Raw genomic sequence first — 20,594 nt, forward strand, 5'->3', positions numbered from 1 at the left:
GAGTAGAAAGTGTGCCACGAGAGAAAGAGATAATTTTATGAGAAGAAAAGAATGGCGCACTTTATAAGGACAGAGTCGCTGTGAGCAGAGGAGGAGTAACTGATTAGCTGCATCTCAGGCTATATATCTTTTTTATCCATCCAGATTATTAAGACAAAATAAATTGAAATTAAAAAGATCGATTGAGATCAACTGGTCTAACAACATTTATTTGAAGAATATCTGATGCAGTCTTTTCAACCAAATTGTGAACTACCTGAGAACAGCAGTACAGCAGCTCTGTACTCTCAGCCCCCAAATTAGCCAAGATGGGATGATTGCTGGGTAAACAATCCCAAAGTTTCAAGATATTATCACAATAAAGGTTTATTTCTCCTCATTCATTGCAGTTAGTTTTAGCTTGATGTAAGGATAGGGCTCTGCCTCATGCAGATGCTCAAAGATATTATAGTTGTGCAAACTCTGTTGAATGAATAAAATGATTAATGGAAAATATGTATTACATGTAGGTACCCAAGTCAATAGACCCTAAGGATATAAATAACCAAATTCACAGGAGAACAAATATGAAAAGCTTGTAACATGAAAAGGTTGTCAACCTCACTAACAATCTGAAACAGCTAAACAGTGAATAACACTCTGCTTCCACTTAGAATGTAGAAAGCCAGAAAGAGTCTTGCTCCCATGCTTGCAACAACAAAAGAAAGCCAGATGATCTGCAAAATCACAACTTTTTCTGAACCTGTCAGAGAGCTGAGGCTGCAGAGTGAGCATCCAATCAAAAATTCTAAGGAGGGAGACCTCCAAAGAGAGAAAAGGGGCAAGCACTTGTTCATTTGGGGGCAGATGATAGACACTAGGTACCCAACAAGATAGAAGAATTCAGCTAAATTTTTTACTGAATTTCTCAGGTTTGTTCTAGGGCTAGAATGAAAATATAGAACCATGAAGCCTCAGCTGCAAGGAGAATTTGCAACTACTTGTAGGGACTTCTCAGTGGATATCATTGGATTATCATGAGAAAGATTAGGGACAGGCCTGGGGGAGGGAAAGATTAGCTAGTGGGAAAGACATGAAGCCCTTCTTGAATCCTTCCCTACAGAAGACAAACATTTCTGGGGGAAGAGAAGAAATTCTGCTATCTTTAGGTGCAGATGAAGACTCATTGAAGTGAAGCAGAGGGAAGTAAAAGTTATTCTACTTGTAGAGAAAGGGAAGAAAATGGTTCTGGATGTAGAATATAAATGGTTCTCTTATACTGGGGGGAGGCACAGGATCAGGGGTCAAAGTCTCACCCCTAAGACTCAGGGACACAGTGCAAGCCAGTGACAGAGGCTGAACCAGGACAAGAGACAATTACTCTTCCTGCAACCTGCTTCTTACCACCAGGCTAAACAAACACCAAATAGCAAGTCTCAACATTTAACTGCTGGCAGATGGTCAAGAGCATGTAAAAAACATTTGGTAGATTCAGATGTGAAAGGGATACAAAGCTGATGGTACAGCACTAGAGGAATTTTAAGCATGTAGAAACAACAAATGTCAAATCCAGCTCTACTCCTGACCAAATGAATTCAACCACCAGAGTAAAGGCATAGCAAAAAACAATCCCTGTTCATTTCCAGGCATAAATACTGTTTACCTCAATCTCTGCTGTCACAGATGGCTTGCAATAAAAATTACAAGGCACATAAAAAAGAAGAAAAAAATCTGTCAAGAGACAAATCAATCAAAAGAACCAAAGTCAGATATGATATAGGTGTTGGAACTCTCAGGTAGAGTACTTAAAATAGATGGCAACATACATCCTCAGATGGACAATTTCAGTAGAAAAAGGAAACTAAGAGAAAGAATGAAATGGAAATGCTAGAAATGAAAACCATGGTTATGGAGATGAAGAATGCCTTTAACCAGATCATTGATAGACTTGACACAGCACACGAAAGAATGAATGAACTACAGATATTACAGATAGATTAATAAAAATTACTCAAATGGAAACCCAAAGAGAAAAAATAAAACATATTAGCATATCTAAGAGACATGGGACAGTATCAAGCAGTTTAAAATAACTGTAATTGAAATCCCAGAAAGAGAACAGGGAGAGAATGAGACATTGGGAATATTTGAAAAGAGATGAAGGCAATGAATTTCTAAAAGCTAATAGACTCTGAATTACCACAGATCCAAGAATCTCAGAGAACACCAAGCAGAATAAATAATAATAATGAAATAATAGTAATAGCTGATAAACACTTAAGTGTATCATATTCAAAATTCTACAAGGTAAAAGATAAAGTGAGAATCTTGAAGGCAACCAGAGAGAAAAAAAGACACATATACAGACATAGGAATTACAGCAGACTTCTTGTCAGAACCTACTTAAGCCAGAAGACTATGGATTAACATCTTTACAGTTCTGAGAGAAAAAAGACAATTTTCAATCCTGAATTCCAAACCCAGTAAAATTATTCAAATATGGAAGAGAAATAGATATTTTCAAACCAACAAAACTCAAACAATTTATTCATAGTGGAACTGAATTAAAATAAATGTTAAAGGAAGTGTTTTAGGCAAAGGAATATAATACCATACAGAAATTTCAATCTATACAAAGAAAAGAAGTACAGTAAAATGAAGGTAATATAACATTTATTTTTTCTTATTTTTAAGTGCTCTACAAGACAACTGATCTTCAAAAAGAGGGGTAGGCAAAACTGTTCTCTAAAGGACAAAATAGTATATATTTTAAGCTGTGTGGGCCACATGTTACAGATGCTGACCTTTGCACTGAGTACAAAAGCAGCCATAGACAATCCATAAATGAATGAACATGTTTGCATTCCAATAAAACTGTTATGAGTGCTAAAATTTGAATTTTATATATTTTTTTATGTGTCACACAATATTCGTCTTTTGATTTTTTTCCCCAAATATTAAAAAGATGTAAAAACCATTCTTAGCTTGTGGGCTATACAAAAACAGGCAATGGGCTAGACTAGCACCATGGGCCATAGTTTGTCAATCCCTAGTCTGAAGCAAAAATATTAGCAATTTTTTTTCTTTTATGTTTATAGAATAAATAAAAGTAAAATATTTAACAATAATAGCACAAACTATGAGAAAGAGGAATTAGGATTATACTGTTGGGAAATCCTTACACAACATGTCCAGCAGCATGATAGTATTTGAAGGTAGATTTTGATTAATTAAAGATATATATTCAAAACTCTAAGGCAATAATATGAAATATTTTTAAAAGGGATATAAATAATAAGACAATTTTGTGATATTAGAGAAAGGGCAGGCATATAGACTTATGAATAAATGAAAAGCAATAAGAAAAGTATATGTATTGAGATATATGAGAAAGCCATTTGGTTTAAGACTAATTTGGCCTGATCTTGCTTTTCCAAAAAGGCCTGACGTGGCCTGTCAATCATGCTTTGTACATCTGCTTTAAACTTAATTTTTAAAGCAAAGAATGGTGTCTTTAAAGATGGGGGTGTATGCGTCCTCCCATATCAGCTTCAAGATAAGCATTCCTTTGCAGAAACTAAGGGTCAAACTGACCTACTGTGTACATCTTGTCACCTCTGTGCTCATCTTGTGGCCATTGATTTGCTGTGCTACCAAAACACCTTGTGACTGTAGCAAAAAGAGATATTCCTGTCATATCCGATGTATGATCTTTGTTCCAAGATGGTATACAACCACACTGTACACCTCACTTCATCAGAGTGCTTCTTCCCTTGGTGAAAGAATTCTCCCAGGCTATATGGTCCTCAGATAGGCTCATATAATAAATTCACCTCAATTTTTATTTATACATTAATTATTGATTATTTGCATCAAAAAGAGCCAATGGAAGACAACAGAGAGTCCAAGAATAGGGCACATTTATGCAATTTATTGATTTTCTGCAAAAGTACAAACAATTCAATAAAGAAAAGATAATTTTTTAACAAACAGTATTGGAACAATTGGATATTCATATTAATCAAATAATGAACTTGATCCATACCTCACTCTCTATCCAAAAAATATCTCAGAATGGATCATTGACTTAAATCTAAAACCTAAAACTATAAAACTTCTAGAAGAAAACACAAGAGAAAATCTCTATGATGTTGGTTTAGGCAAAGATTTCTTAGATATGACACATAAAGTACAATCTACACAGGATAAATTTTTTGATAATTTAAACTTCATCAAAATGAAAATTTCTCTTCAAAAGATTCCCTGAAAGCATGAAAAGGCAAGCTATAGATTGGGACTTAACACTTGCTAGTCACATAGCTGCTAAAGATCTAGTACTCAGCATTTACAGAGAACTCTCAAAACTCAATAATATGAGAACAAACAACTGAATTTCAAAAATAGGCAGAAAGAGATACATGGGCGGCAAATAAGCACATAAAAAGACAGAACATAATTCATCTCTGAGGAAACGCAAATTAAGACTACAATGAGATACCACTACATACTAATTAGAATGGCTAAAATTTAAAAAGATTGACCATACCACGTACTGATGAGGAAGAATAGAATGTAGAACTATGATAAAATGCTGGCAGAAATGTCAAATGGTAACCACTTTGCAAAAGAGTTCGGCAGTTTTGTTTGTTTTTGGTTTTGCTTTTAACACACATCTACAATGCTAAACTCTGAGGAGGATGCACAGCAACTGAAACTCTCACACCTTGCTGGCGGGAATGAAAAATGTTACAATCACTTTAGAAAACAATTTAGCAATTTCTTATACATTTAAACATACACATACTATATGAACCATCAATCTCACAAGTTTTCAACCCATTGAAGACGGAACGTGTGACCACACAAAAATCTGCATGCAAATATTTATAGCAGTTTTAATGCAATTCTCCAAAACTGCAAACAGCCCAATTGTTCCTCATCTGGGGAAGGGATAAACAAACTTTGGTGGATCCACACAATTAAATCTTACACAGCATTAGAAAGGAATAAACTGATACACTTGACTACCTAGGTGAATCTTAAATGCACTACACTAAGTCAAAGACGCCAGATTCAAAATTCTATATACATTTTTTATTTCATTTTATGAAACTCTGGAAAAGGCAAAGTGTAAGTTAAGAAACTATATCTGTGGCTGCCAGGAGCTTGGAACTGGAGGAAGAGTGGACAAGAAGCATGAAGGAAAGTCTTGTTACAATGGAGTGGTTCTACATCATTAGGAAAGTAGTTTTGCCGCTCTGCTCCTGATTTTTCTCATTAGGAGAATAAAAAGAACACCATCAACCCTCCAGACTTAGCATGAAGATAAAGTGACACAAGACAAATGCAAAGCACCAGGTGTCAAACATGTGATTATTAAATATACGGTAAATTTCAGTTATAGATATCTACTTTCTGCCATTGTACGCTAAAGTGAATTAATTGTTCTTCAGTGTTTGCCTAATGCAGGTCTTTGCCTGGGGCAACTTCCTGACGGAATCCACATATGAGAAATGTGAGAACCAGGAAATGTGGTTGGAGAGCTACTGAGCTCTTGGTACTTGAGTGAGTGGAACCTGTTATTTCACATCAGACAGGGCTAGAATTGCTTCCAAATTGACTAATGTCATCGTGCAAATCACCAGAAGCTGCCTCATTTGGCAGACAAATTACCTAATTATGCCCCCTCTAAGAGACCAATTCTGAAAAGATATTCATCCTTCTGGACTAAAGCAACCTCTCCCTAGGACACAGAATTTGGCAATTGAAGCCCAGACTGGATTTCAGCCACTGTCTGCCACGTCACTGGGTTCCTTTTGAACAGAACATAGCTTGTTTCAACCTGTCCATTTTTGACCAAAGTCTTACTCTGTAAAGATCACACCCAAAGTATAAATCCAAACATTCCTTAGGGCCTGTGTGTCCCACCTTGATGTGCAGGTCACAGACTATTTGCTTTTAAACAATTCACGAATGAATTAGACGCCTGGGGAAACACTCCTTTAGAGAAAAACATGATGTTTATAATTATTTCCAAATTATAAAAGTTACAGATGTAAAATATGGCATTGAGATGGCACAGAAAAACATAAAAAAGAAAATGAGAAACACCTGTAATACCTGTTTTCTAAGAATTAATACCTGGTATATAAAATGCTGTATTTCAACTATATATATATATATATTTAATACTTAAATCTTATCTCCATTCACGTCACTATTAATGGCATCCAGATTTTTAGAAGAATTCTTTTGAGCTTTTCATATATGTATCAGGATTGAGTGGTTGTTTCTTGCTTTACCTGGCCTTGATGACCTTGAAGAAGAAAAAGATAAAGAAAACAGCTGAGATTTGGCTGTTGATACATTTCTCCCTTTGCTCACACTGTGTCTCCTTGGGATGGGCTGCATCCTTTTCTCTCTTCCTTTCTAAAACGCTCCTCTCTCACTCTCACCTATTTCCTTTCATGATGTCCTGTTCATTGAGTCAGCACCCCTTCCACTTGATTGGGACCCTGAAATAAGATATTCATTCACACCCAGCTTGAGTACATGTAGACAGGCAGGAGGTATGGAGAACAACAAGAGAGAGGAAGGAGCAGGTACTCATGCCAAGAATTGAGGGGAAAGTTCTCACTGAGAAGAAAGGTTGGAGGAGGATGCAAAAGGTATTTCTGGTGCAATGCTGTGAGGGAAGGGTTGGAATGTTTGACTGATGGTCCTGAGAGCTGGAGAAATTCAAGAGCGTGTGCATTTCTGAGTGCCTGGATGTGTCAGCCACTGTATTTGATCTGTTTGCATTCAAGTAGTAGCCTTCGTTAGTATTCCAAGAATCCCACATGGATGTGTGTATGTGTGTGTGTGTGTGTGTGTGAGTGTGACAAGGAGTATGAACTTTGTATTGTAGAACCAATAACCACTGTTTGTTGTCGACCAACAGCAACCAACACTAACAGCAAGTATTTCACTAACAGCAGCTGAATTTGTGCTCCAAGATGCTCGGGGGCATCCTTGATCATTTAATGTGGTATGAACTCTGCTAACCGTCTTCTGAGATAGAAGATATGTCCCTCATTTAATAGATGATGAACCTAAGGTTCCTAGTGTTTAAGTTCATTAGTCAACTAGCAAATCACAGGGCCACCATTTGAAACAAATCTGCCTAATGAGGCCCAAATTTACTACATGATCTCCTTGCTTTGATAAATTCAACCAGTTCTATAATATTTAGCCTAGCTATCATATGTTTTGAATGCTTCTCTGAAGTTTCTCTCTTCAATACGATTAAAAATATCCTAATTTATAGAAAGAATGATGGAAAGAAAGTTTACACTCACTAAAGGGCAATGGTTGTTTCTTTTTCCCCTTATGGATTCTCTGTATAATAGGGTCAGTCTAGTTTTTTCATCCTGCTTTAGAGGAATGATGTTCCCCTGAAGTTCTCACCTTGATGAAACTGTGAATTACAGATCTCAGCTGGCTCCTAGTCTGACCTGATGCCAATTCAAAGCAGATGAGTTGAAGTTTATCTCTTTCCTCGCAGTTGATTTTGGTCAGTCGTCCATACACCATGACTTCCATCTTCCCTGTATCATCTTGTATTTCATAATATATGAAATCATTCCACACTATTTTCTGCAAAATAAAATTAGCATCTATCTTTTAAGAAGTGGATAAGGTTTCCACATCTGTCAGAAATACAGGGTGTTGGTGGAATCTTTTGTCTCTGACAGGCTAATATGAGCTGTAGGTCCAGAATTACAGGTACCAAATAGCTTAACATATCTTGTTCAGAAAATTCCTGCTTTTGAATCCTGTTTCTACTTTTCCTTTTTTTAGGTCTTTATTTCCCAGGTTCTTCTAAAAAGATGGATTACTTCCTAATTTTTCCTGCTTCCATCTCAGAACAGCTGACAGTTCTTAAGGAACTTGAATACAGTCAGACCTGATAATCTTCACAGGTTTCTTTGGCACCTACCTGAGAACAGAGAAGGAAGGCCACTCACACTTCATAATGAGTCTGAGAAAGATTGTTGCAAGTCTTCATTAAGTAGAAAGCTATATCAATATGTAATTCTTTTTTCTATCTTCTCTATTTATTCATTCTTTTCCAATCTGCCCAAATCTTGAACCTAGAATATCTAATCCCATTATTCTAGTTTCTATCTCACTTACTTTATTCATTAATTCTACAAATGCAAATGTGTGCCCAGTCACTTAAACAGAGTGTGCAGAAAACAGCAGTGGTAAAAGTAAAGGACCACCCTAGGAGACATATATAATGGAGTATGAAACAATGCTTCATATAAAAAATTGCTTCAACTAAGCTTAGTTTTTCTATGTTGTCTTAGACTGAAATATCTACTGTAATTATAAGAATTCACCAAAATTCTGAATTTATTGTCTGTATTTATGAAATAAAGTATTAAATTACGTGGTTATTCTTTTCAACATCCATCTTTCTTATTAGTTAATGCCAAAGTCAATTGCTCAACAAATTTTTGATGAATGAATGCAAAGAGGTGAGAAAAATTTAGCTATGTGTTGGAAACAGCTGGATTCTATGGAAGAGTAGTCTTGATTTCTTAGTCTGGCTGTCACAACTGGAATCCAAGCTTGAGAGGGCAATTCTTTATATACAATTAATTTAAGCTTTCACTGAAACCGATGAGGCAGAACTCAAAAAAACCAAATCAAAAGAATATGTATATTGATATAAACTCTGCACTGTCCTGGACCAGGGTGGCTGTCAATAGGTCATCACAGCTGATAAAATGCCAAGGTTTCTGGGGAATCTCTTTCTAAAGAACTTGCATGCTGTTACCTTGGGAGGAGGAATGTTCAGAGATTATCACTCCCATATCCTGAAAGGGATAGACTCTACTTAACTATCCCTGGTTAGGGAGACCTTGAGTCTCTGTGTTTAGGAAATTAACCAAACTCCAAATGGCAAGTTAAGATTTTTAAATTCTGGGGCTACAGAAGAAATATTACAAAACAAGGGTGTGGACTTACCTTATGCACCTCATACACCCCATTCACAAATGTTCCTGGAGCTTGTGAGCACAGATGATTGATTTTAGGAGTTGCATTTGCATTTGCAATCAGTCTTTTTGAGACCTCCATCTTTCGGTCAGCATTAACATCAGACACAGATGAGGCACTGTACACCTCCAGGAACCCATTGCGGCCAATATAATCTGATATGGCAATGATTTTCTTTGGGATGAACTTCTGCTTCAGACTGACATCAAAAACCTTCACTCGGAAGAACTGGCTCTCAGTAGCCACTGTGGCATGGAACATCTTTTTCTCCCCTTCAAGAAAGGCATATGCAAATGGTTCTGTTGCCTTCAGTACCATCACTTCTTTGGGGTCCGTCTGTAGACCCTCTTCTTTGGAAGCTTCTTTAGGTACAGCCTTCAATCTTGGTTTCTTCTTAGAAGTATACACCCAAACCAGGCACAATTTAGAAAGGAAATACAGAGTTACTCTCTAGCAAAGGACCTTCTCAGGCTGGTTTTTGAGCCTCAACGAACACCATAATTGGGTGAACTTGGAAAAAAACTAAACAACTATGGCTGATATGGTATAATTTAGCTAATCGAAGAAGTAGAGAAGATTTGAAAACAACATTATTTCTTTTCTTCATTTTTCATAAGTTTGGAAGGAAGAATAGTTTTATTTCAAAAGAGTTAACGAAAGAAAAATAGTATTTCTCCTAGGAAGAGCTATGGAGAGTGTAGGAGCAGTGGCATAGCAATGCTGTTGTGTAGTGATTCCTAATAGAGATGAAGAAGAAAAAGTAATCTTAATTTATCCCATAAATTCATTCTAGTGAGCAAAGTAAGATATAAAAGGGGAAAGAAAGTAAGTTATTCTTAATATCACTGAGAGGGGAGAATGGTTCCGGTGAGAAACAATTGATTTCATCCAGAACTAATCCCGGTAGATGTGGCAATTTAAAGACCAAAATCATAAAGCCCCTTTCCAAAAAGCAAGTGCTGTGTTGAAAATAGGTTAGCAATGCAATCACTAAATAAAGCCCATGTCCTTCCTTTATCTGGAAATGTCCTTGATAGAGGCTCGTGAAGAGTAGCAGAATCAGCCACCCCAAAATATGTCTCTCTGGCTTAAGATTATTTTGAAAAACTTCAGATACAGGAGAGGCTCTATAAACATAATAGAAGTTCTAACCTGGAAAATTATACCATCCACAACCTGTGGGTCATGAGGCTTAACTTTAATTGACTTCTCATCAATGTGGCCAATTCACCTTAGGTTCAGGAAGCTCATTCCCAGCACAGGGTAGTCAATAACAAGAAATCTATTCATAGTAACAACAGCAGCACTCTGACTTGAAGTGTACAGGACTTAAAGAAGAAATTATGCAATTACTTTTAGAGAAAGGAAAGAAGACCTGATGGACACATGTTCTTATTAAGTTCATTGTGCGTGTAGGGAATATTGGAAATAACCTAAAGTTAAATAATACAACATTAATTTTTTAATTTATTAAGTAACCATGCAATTAATCTTGTACATTAAACTAATAATTTAAATCTGTATTGGTTGATTGAAATAACAGTTTGAAACACAGCAAGTGAAGAAGAAAAAATTGGGTTACACAAAAATCTGTGTAATGTGATCCAACCTGGGACAAAATGACACCTGTTTATACGTAACAAAAGGTAAACTCAGAAAGACTATTTACCAAACTGTAGCATTTGATAGAAGAGAGATATCAGAGTTAAAATTTAATTATTTTTGTCTATGTGTCTACATTTCCTAAATTTTCTAAGATGATATTATTTATGAAACGAAAAATGAAAGAGAGGGGACGACCCCATGGCCTATTGGTTAAGTTCGGCACACTCTGCTTCAGGAGTCAGAGTTCAGTTCCTGGGTGCCGACCTACACCACTCATCAGTGGCCATGCTGTGTTGGAGACCCACATACAAAATGGAGGAAGATTGGTACAGATGTTAGCTCAGGCCAAATATCAGAAAAAAAAAGAAAAAGAAAGAAAAAGAGAAAGAATTGGCGATAGTGCTTTGTTTGGCTCTGTATTTCTCCACCCTATTCTGCCCTAAGCTGTGTCTTTCACTAGGTTTTAAGGGAAATATGAAAATAAAGTTAAATGAACAAATGACTAATTATACCCAATAGAGAATAGGGATGATTAGGTATTCATTGGCTCATAGATTATCCTTATGCAAAGGAGAATGCATAATGAGTTAGAGTTCACATTTTGGGTACAATCTCATCTCAAAATATACAATTGATAAAAAATATGTGATTTAATTAAAGAAAGAATTGTATATAGTAGGGGATTAGTGAGAATATCCTTCATGGTTGTAGTGATCACTGTCATTATGTTTTAGGGAGGGGAGATATTGGAAATAGGAAGTTGGTACCTTGATTAAGGAACTGCTGGATGGGGTTGGTGGTGGCACCTGAGGAATCTGGACACAGCCCTCAGTTGGGCACGTGTTGGTTGTTGAAGGTTCTGGAAGGTGACTCTGCTCCTGGAGTAGTTTCATTCTCTTGGAGTCATCAGTTTTAGTGGTGGTGTCTTTCCTTTTCTGAATCAAAAATCGTATATGTGTATTTTTCTTGGTTAGTGATTTTTAATATCAAATGAACTACTACACTCTCCTCCTCTCTGTCTCTCTCTCTCTGTGTCTCTGTCTCTGTCTCTCTCATACACACACACACACACACACACACACACACGAGAGCATCTTACTGTGACAATTTTCTCTGGAGTAATATCACAGCTTCAGATACCCTCAACACCTCCCCAGCTTGGACTCCAACCAAGATTAGAAGCTTCACTCTGCAAATATTAAAAACTCAGATGATTGAAATTTGGTCTGTTATGGAATTCTGGCGCTACCTCTGCTGCAAACAGCCCTGTGTCAACTTGATTAAGATAACACTTGGAGTTATGTATTGGTAGAAAATCCTATCAGTCTATAATGGAAGCAAGTCTCCAAACAATATCGTCTGCACTTAGGGACGTTTTATTAACTGTCTTTTACTACCTTGTGTATTTACCAAATAAGCAAATTGGTCAGGAAATCAGGTCTCCACCTATTTTTGAATGCTTTTTTTTTGTCACCATACTGGAGAAATTCCCTCACATTCATAATTCTAGAGGCAGGATTCTGTTCTCTATGTAGTCTGCATCAGGCAAAAAAATCCTTCAGAATTCTCAACAATAAACAGACCCATTCATGGTTTCACCAAGGGACTTCCTAGTACCTGGACTTTTATAATTGTTTAAGTAAAGGCAGGAAGTGTCTGTAAAGTCATTTATCTTGACTACCTTTGATTTCTCTAATGAAAACCCATTTCTAACATTCTACGTCCAACATAAATTTGCCACAGTTCTTGCCGCTTCTAGCATTCATGTATCTAATTCATTAAGTGTCACTTGTTGAGAAAGCTGCAGATGAGGGAGCTGCTTGAAATGCCTTCCTCTGGCATGCAGCTTCCTGATCAGGACACCTTCTGACCACCCCAGAACCTCATTCTTCATTAGAAGGTTTACAGAACCTGGACTATGGAAATGAATCTGAGACATAACACTAATTATAAAATTTTAAAAATAAATTACAGATATCGTGACATCTATACTCTAAATCTGAAATCAATATATGCCATTGAATGCTCGAGTTGTAGAGTTCAATAAAGCTGGATTTGAAAGGCTGATCTAACATTCACTATCTGTGTGATCTTGGAGAAGATTTTTTTTAAAGAGTAAGTGCAGAGGCCGAGACTTGAACCCTGTCCTCAGGCCCTTGACCAATGATGCTGCAGCAAAGAGTCTACAAAGCAGTCATTGGACAAGATTTTTAACCTGTATGAACTTCATATTTCTCATACAAGAAATGGAACCAATGATAGCATCCTCCTGTGGCATTACAAAGAATGGATGAGATAATGTACACAAAGATCACAGGTTTTAGAGACCAGCACCACTAAACACTCAATTCATAGAAAATTCATGTTGTTATCATTATTCCATGGTCAACCCTGGGGTTCGTCTTTCTGCTGTGATCTATGGATGTGTAGGAGAAAAAATTTGCTATGCCAAAATGTGTCTCCTTGGCTTGATTATTTCTAAGAACAAAAGATTCAGGAGAAAACTTTGACCTTCCCTCTAACTGCCTAAAAGAATTTAAGATAGATGGCCTGTTTGAGAAGGAGCTAATACCATAGACAACTATAGCATAATATGAATTAGGTGTGGGAGACAGGGAGGAACCTAGAAAGGCCCTTTAGATTAAAGTCCTCTCCCTGTCTCTTTCTCTTTGCGGGTATGGCAAATATTTGTGCACCAAACATTTGCTTTTCATTTCTGTGTCAATTGCCTTCCTCTCCTTGATGTCCCAAACTGCTATCCCCCTACATCCTCTTTTGTCGTTAGCTGAAGATGGTATTTAAGGTGGTGGCTTTGGCCATTTTGGTGAGTTACTCAGTTTTCCTGGGTTTCTCCCATGTGTACATGTTATTAAACTTGCTAGATTTTATCCTGTTATTCTGTCTCATGTCAATTTAATTCTTTGATCAACCAGAAGGACATAGAGGGTAGAGGAATATTTCTTTCTCCTCTACAGATGTTTTATGCATTATTTTGACCCTCTTAATGGAAACCCTGGATAGAGATGATATGGGAAGTACCTTATTAAAGAAGCATCTCTATCCACTTCTGCCACATATAGTAGTTTAATCTAATTGAAAAGAACACCTTGAGCATCTTTCAAAATCAGTTAAACCAAAAGCTTCCATCATAAGATTAGGATTTAGATGCCTAAAATATTCTATTTGATTGGATAATATTTAAAAAGAGTAATTGATCTTTTCCCTCTGATTATTCCCTTCACCACTTCAGTCTGATTGAATCATGCCATTCTGTGCTCTTTGCTTTGTGGGAGATATAGCAGCAGGAATCAAAGATAATATTGGTTTGCTTCTGGCTTTCAATCCCAAAGGCAAACAGAGTCCATATTATAGAGAAAATAGTTGAGAGACTCCATGATGAATAAGAACAAAGATTTCCTGTTCATTTAATGGATCATAGAATGGTCAGACACCCTTTTGTCAGGCTTCCTATGCAAGCAGCTGGACCCCTAAGAAGAAATGACTCTATGATCTGTTTAGGCTATGAGATTGAGGATGCAGATGAGCCTCCCTGAGAATCCTGTGCTTGAAGGAGATTTCAAAGAAGCATAATGATTATTACAGGAATAGGAATGACTGTGTCACATATTTAGGCAGAGGGGGCCTTGGAAAGTGTCACTTCCAAGCCTGTATGCATAGAAAAAATAGAGTTGTTTTGAGATATCCACATGTGCTATTGTCACAGCAGAGATACAGTGGGCCTGTGGTTTCAGTGACTAGACAATGGCCAAGTGACTTGCCTTGGCCAAGAGGCAAACAGGCAGATTGCTAACTGCATTCCACAAATAAGAACTGGAGAGATTATAGAGGGAATTATGAATTATTGAAGCTACAATAATAACAACAATAATGAAGCAAAACTTAATAAATCTTGCCTGTAGGAAATATGTCTTCAAGTGCTATGTGTGCGGTGGTAGAGTCTTCAGCCTGGATCAGAGGCCAGCTTGGGGCTTGAGTGACAAACTATATTAGAGAACAGTGATTTAAATGCTGCTTTTGCATATTCCTCAAGTTTCCTGCCTATTCATTGTGGAAATAGGGATTCTACCCCATAGGTCATATCAGGGCAGAACAAAAGGCAGACTAGGGTAAGAGTTGGTGCACTTGTGTGTGCACTCACTTTTCCACCTCAGTCTTGTCTTTCCTAGGGACAGAGTGCCTATAATCTGAGGTTATTGTCTAGTAAGGAAGAAAAACATACATTTATTACAGTTGTGATAATGTTTAACAGGAAAAATAAAGGGACCAGTGAAAGCAAACAATGGGAATATCTGATATATTCTGGGAGGCAGATATTAATGAAGACTTGCCTGAGGAAAGAATTCACATTTGCACCTAAAGGTTGTAGACACTTGAAACAGTGGTGAATCAGGACAAATGATTCCAAGCTAAAAAAGGAGCATGTGTCAAAACATCTGACTTGGGAAGGAGCATGTAATGTTGAAAATAAACGATGTAGTATGGTCAGTGAGCAAAGGGGAAGAGGGCAAAAGGAAACTGGAATGTAGGGGATAAACACACTCACATTCATCCCTGCTTGTTTGGTCACTTTCCCCCACTCTCTCTACTCTTCCCAAGAGAGTAACCCTCTGAAGATTAGAGATTATTTCATAAACACATGCCTCCTAAATAGCAGCGGAGTTAGAATCTAGTAGGATCTCAAAATATACATTGATGAAGGAATGAGAGATTATGTTAAAAATTAAATTGTACACCATGGGAGATTAGATGGGAAGCTCTTCCAAGATTATACATACTTACATTGTATGTAAGTACAAGGAATGGGAACAGGTACCTTGGTTGAGGAACTGCTGGATGGGGCTGGCGGAGGCATCTGTGGAGTCTGGGGACCACTCTCACTCGAACATGAGATTGTTGCTGACGTATCTGGAAGCTGACTCTGTTCTGGGAACAGCATCTTCTTTTTTGAGTTGTTAGTTTTGGTGGTTAGGTTATTCCTTTTCTGGAGAAAAATAGATCTTTTTCCTTATTTCTGGATAATTATCTTCAAAATCACACAGAACATAACATCTCATTCTTTTCTTTCTTTCTTTTTTGAATAGGATCTCAATTTTTCAATTTTCTCTGGAGTGATAGCACAAAATCAGATACCTGGACTACCTACCCTTTTCTACCTCAAGCAGGATTACAGATTTCACTCTGCAAAAAAGCTCTTATTAAAAGCTCAGAAGAAATTTCATTGGTTTAGGGTGAAATGCAGAGTTCACATCGGCTGTAAAATTGTGTCATGCATAACTTTGCAGGTTATCTTTTGGTAGATAACCTTCTCAGGTTATAAAGGAAGCAAATCTCAGCACAACCTTGGCTGCACTTATGGGTTATTGTTAACTATGACTTTCTATCCAAGCAAATATACAAATGGTTTCCTGATATCTGCTCTTAAGACTCCTAGAAACCCATTTCTCTAATCTTCTCAGAGAGATTACTGGTAGAAATATGGGTCCATGGAATGTACACCAAGAAAATAAAAACAAAAATTGAGAAACCTTTATAAAGGAAGTCTGTCTTCAAGTGGTGTATGTGGGGTGGTGGTGGGGATGTAGCCTGAGTGAGGGGCACCTTGGATCTTGGGTGAGAAACTATATTAGAGAACAGTGATTTAAATTCCGCTCTTGCCTGGCTACCCTTTATGCTGTCTTGGGGCAATCTTTCCTTACCCACGCACCTCAGATACAGGCTTCATTGTCCTGTGTTGCATGTAACCACAGGGTAAAACAAAAGACAAGTTGGGATAGGAGTTGATACATGCAGATATGTACTCACTTTCCCACCCCAGTCTTTCCTTCCCCTGGGAAAGGGTACCTATAATCTGAGCTTATTGCCTAGTACAGAAGAAAGATGTAAATTTACTACAGTTGTGATAAGTGCTATAAAAGAATAGTAAAGGATCTTGTGAAGGCCAAAAATGAGAATAGCTGATCTTTTTTGGGAGTGGGAGTATCAGTGAGGACTGCCTGAGGAAGAGATTCAGGCTGACATCTGAAGGTTGAATATATTTAGGCCAGTGAAGAGACAGGAATAATGAATTCCAAATGAAAGAAATAGCATATGCCAAAACACGTGACATGAGAAGGAGCATAGAATGCTGAAAATTAATCCAGAAGTATGGTTAAGGAGAAAAGGTGAAAGGAAATTAGAATGTAGGAGATAAATATACACTATTATTCATGTACAAGTGTCTTGCCACTCCCCTCCCCTTTTTCTGGACCAACACAAGACAGTAACCCCTTGAGATCAAGAATTATTTCATAAATGCACACCTTGCTGAAGCAAAGGACTTATAATACACCTGAGATCTTGATATCAATATTGATAAATTAAGGAGTGATTTTACTATTTAAAGAAACTGTAAATAGCAGGGAATTACTGAGAAGCTCTTCAAGGTCATGATGATCTCTGTAATATGTTGTAGGGATGCACAAATATTGGGAACAGGAAGATGGTACCTTGGTTGAGCAAATGCTGGGTGGGGTTGGTGGAGGCATCTGAGGAGTCTGGGGAAGGCTCTCAGTTGACAGCGTGCTGGTTACTGAAGTTTCTGGAAGCTGACTCTGTTCCTGGGTTAGCTGCATCTTAGATTCTTCAGTTTTTGTGGTTTTGTTTTCCTTTTTCTGAAAGTAGTTTTTTTCTGATTAATAGTTTTAATATTAGATGAAACACATCTTCACCACTGAAAACATCAACTTTTTATTACTAGGTTCTAATATACTAAAATTTATGTCTTTGAGAACTCCAGGGAGCTTCATACAGTCCATCTTCGGAAGAGATGACCAGAAGCTAAGCAGTGCAAATATTATGATTGCTTCAAACAAATCGTAGACAAAATTTTATGCACGTCACTCTTTTACTCATTGTTGTGGTGATGACAGGAGCAGTGAACTTGGATTTAGAAAATCCAAGCTTGAATTTAATCTCTTTGATTAGCCTTTGGCAAGCTGTTTCCCTAATCTGATTGCCATTTTAGTTCATATCTAAAAGAGGAGCAATGATTTCATATTCTCATTATAGGGAATTACATTACACACATTAAAGTGCACAATACTTGTGAAACTTAATGGGTGATCAGTAACTATTAATTTGCTGATTCTTAACCTCATTTTTACTCTGCCCCTGGAATACCTTTGGTCTGATTCTCCTATTTGCATGTTGAGAAATGAATAAAGAACTAGGTGTTTATAGGAAGGTAATAAATGGAAGGTCCATAGAAGAAGCTTCTTTAGCGGGACCTTAGCCATCCTACCTTCAACACAGGCGTCTTGATTGTTTCAGGTTTATTCATGGTGGAAGTAGATTCCTCTGTACTGTGTTTATCCTGGTTTCTTTGTTCCACTGGTTTTGTCCCTTTTTCTTTCCATCGCCTCATAACTGGTGTGGTAAAAGAGAAAATAGTAAATCCAAAGGAGCTGGTCTAAGACAGCTGAAGCCCTTTCAATAATATTTCCTCCCAGATCCTGTGTGTGGGTCTATGTATGCCCTTGTCTGCCTCTACTGCTTTAGCCAGGCTGGCCACAGGTAGCCAGCAGAGGTAAGGGAGGCACAAGCACTGTTTCTTGCTTCCTCAGTCGATTATTTTCTTCTCCCATGTGCAATGAGCACTTCCTTCCTGTGCTCTGGACTCCAATATAACTCAGTCAAACCATTTTCCTATCACTTATCCTACACTTTCCCTTTTAGAATCAGTTATCATGCTGCTGGTTGTCAGTCATCTTCTGTAAAAGATGTGTTCGAATTACTGAAACCAAAGGAAGAAAATATGATGTAATTAGTGTTGTGACAAATTGGTGATACTGAACTTGGGCTTTTTATTTATTTATTTAATTTATTTATTAGCCCTATTAGGAAGATTAGCCCTGAGCCAACTACTGCCAGTCCTCCTGTTTTTGCTGAGGAAACCTGGCCCTCAGCTAACATCCGTGCCCATCCTCCTCTACTTTATACGTGGGATGCCTACCACAGCATGGCGTGTCAAGCGGTGCTATGTCTGCACCCGGGATCCAAAGCGGCGAACCCCAGGCTGCCGACAAGTGGAACATGAGCACTTAACCGCTGCGCCAGCGGCCCGCCCCAAATTTGGACTTTTTAAAATGTGTTGTTATAATCCAGTGATTTTATAAGAGACAAGTTCTTCACATCTCTGAGAGAAAGGTTTTTATTTAAGTACTGCCTCATGTTTGTTACGAGACAACATAACAATGGTGGAGTAAATATTGTAATAGAGCATGTACAGTAATTGATATAAATATTTTTAAAACTCAGACTTTAAAAAATTTTGTTTTGTCATTTTGTAACCTTTCTAATGCACTGAAAGCCTTGGTCTTCTCATAAACTCCTTCTTTTTCTTTACCCTCACCCCTCAAAATATACCCTCTAAAATGCATTAGATCCATTTGTAGGAAAGGGGACACCCTAAGTTATCATTTTGGCCCCTGCAGTACTAACATTGTCATGGCTACTAAGTCCTAAATTGGGAAAGGGATGTGTCAACTATGACAAGTCAGGGTTTTCTAGTCAAGGTTGAGGATGGTGCGGAGAGAGTGAGAGTGAAGAATTCTCACCCATTACCTTTTAACTTTTCATGTTTAAGAGTCTTTGCAAGGTCTTTAAGTTCTGCTATGTCTTTGTACAAATCTATTAGTGCGTCAACACAGGCACCCTCTGGAAAGCTTTCTTCCATCAAATCAGCAATCTGAATTCTATTATATTCATTTTGAGCTTTTTCAGTCAGTTTTAAATCTTTGGCGAATAAAGACTTAACGATGCTAAAATGATATTCACTGATGGGCTCTAATCCTTTCAGCAGAAGGATTTTCTTGAATTCCCTCTTCATCTCTGAAGTTATAGATGACCTACAAGAGAAAAATAACATACAGTGTTATATATTTATACAGACATTTTAAAAGACTATCAATGTTTATACAAGGAAGTGGTCCATATGAAGTGTCATCCATGGGTGTGTACGACAAGAGGGAGTTAATGACCAGATGTCATCATGGAAATGGGTTGAGAACTGCTGAATTAGGACTTCTAAGAAATTTTTCCCTTTTAATGATGACAGTTGAGTTGTTTGGAGTAGTATGGTAGAAGAAGGTCTTGAAATAGGCCATTGTTGCAATGTGTCGACTGTCGACTGTGTAGTGTCAAAGCCCCTGGTTCCTCTTCTCATCCTATTTTGAAGTCTATCCCTGAATGTCTGCCTGTTGGTTCCTAACACTTCCCACACCCACTAAGCCTGAAGTGACCTGTGCGCAAAATGGGCTGCAGATTCTCACCTTATGTGAATATCTTTCTGCCACAGCACTACAGTTCCATGCTGGGTACCTGCCCTAGTCCACTTGGCTCTTCCCTGGTCAACTCTAACTAATATCATCTCTCCCTGGGGCTTGACCATGTTCTCTGTGTCCTCTGTACCCATATCACTGCCTCTTTCTTGGACTTCTACCTGCTCCCTAGTGCAGGATCATAGCATGTATTGACTGGAATGATTACTACAGTTGCTTGATTTTTGTCTTTCCACTCAACTTTTTTAATCAGTTCTTTTCATAGAGCCAGATATCTCTCTATACAGCCACAATTCTATCTCACTTAAAATTCTTTAATAATTCCCTGTTTTCTTACTGAGAAATGTCTTGCTCCATAATCTGCCTTGGAAGGCCTTGAATAATCTGCATCTTTTTACTTCTGTTACTTTTGTATTTCTTATGTCTTATGCTCCAAAATATATAGCACACTTTGCCTCTCATTTTTTATAACTTTGATAATTCCCTTCTTGCTGCCTAGAAAGCCTTTCCCACCTTTCTTCCTCTGACTACCTCCTTACAGCCTTCAATGCTCAACTGAGGCTTTGTCTTCTGAATGCTGAGTCCCCATTTTGGACTGAGTTTCACTCCTCTGGGCCTCTTAGCACT

General features: G+C 37.6%; 1 protein-coding gene across 1 annotated transcript in view; it reads right to left on the reverse strand.

Annotated features, from left to right (window-relative positions):
* Positions 1 to 20,594, reverse strand: part of LOC103553935 (gamma-interferon-inducible protein 16-like) — a 66,335-nt gene that overhangs the window by 42,451 nt on the left and 3,290 nt on the right. Inside the window, exons 2-9 of the mRNA XM_070608237.1 lie at positions 19,252 to 19,535; positions 17,930 to 18,054; positions 17,136 to 17,300; positions 15,464 to 15,631; positions 11,397 to 11,564; positions 8,995 to 9,417; positions 7,426 to 7,614; positions 6,282 to 6,295 (exon numbers count right to left, since the gene is read on the reverse strand). Coding sequence (XP_070464338.1) covers positions 6,282 to 6,295; positions 7,426 to 7,614; positions 8,995 to 9,417; positions 11,397 to 11,564; positions 15,464 to 15,631; positions 17,136 to 17,300; positions 17,930 to 18,054; positions 19,252 to 19,535 — 1,536 coding nt within the window. The remainder of the gene's footprint in view (positions 1 to 6,281; positions 6,296 to 7,425; positions 7,615 to 8,994; positions 9,418 to 11,396; positions 11,565 to 15,463; positions 15,632 to 17,135; positions 17,301 to 17,929; positions 18,055 to 19,251; positions 19,536 to 20,594) is intronic.

This window comes from Equus przewalskii, unplaced genomic scaffold (assembly GCF_037783145.1).
Source record: "Equus przewalskii isolate Varuska unplaced genomic scaffold, EquPr2 ChrUn-6, whole genome shotgun sequence".
Classification (NCBI taxonomy): Eukaryota; Metazoa; Chordata; class Mammalia; order Perissodactyla; family Equidae; genus Equus; species Equus przewalskii.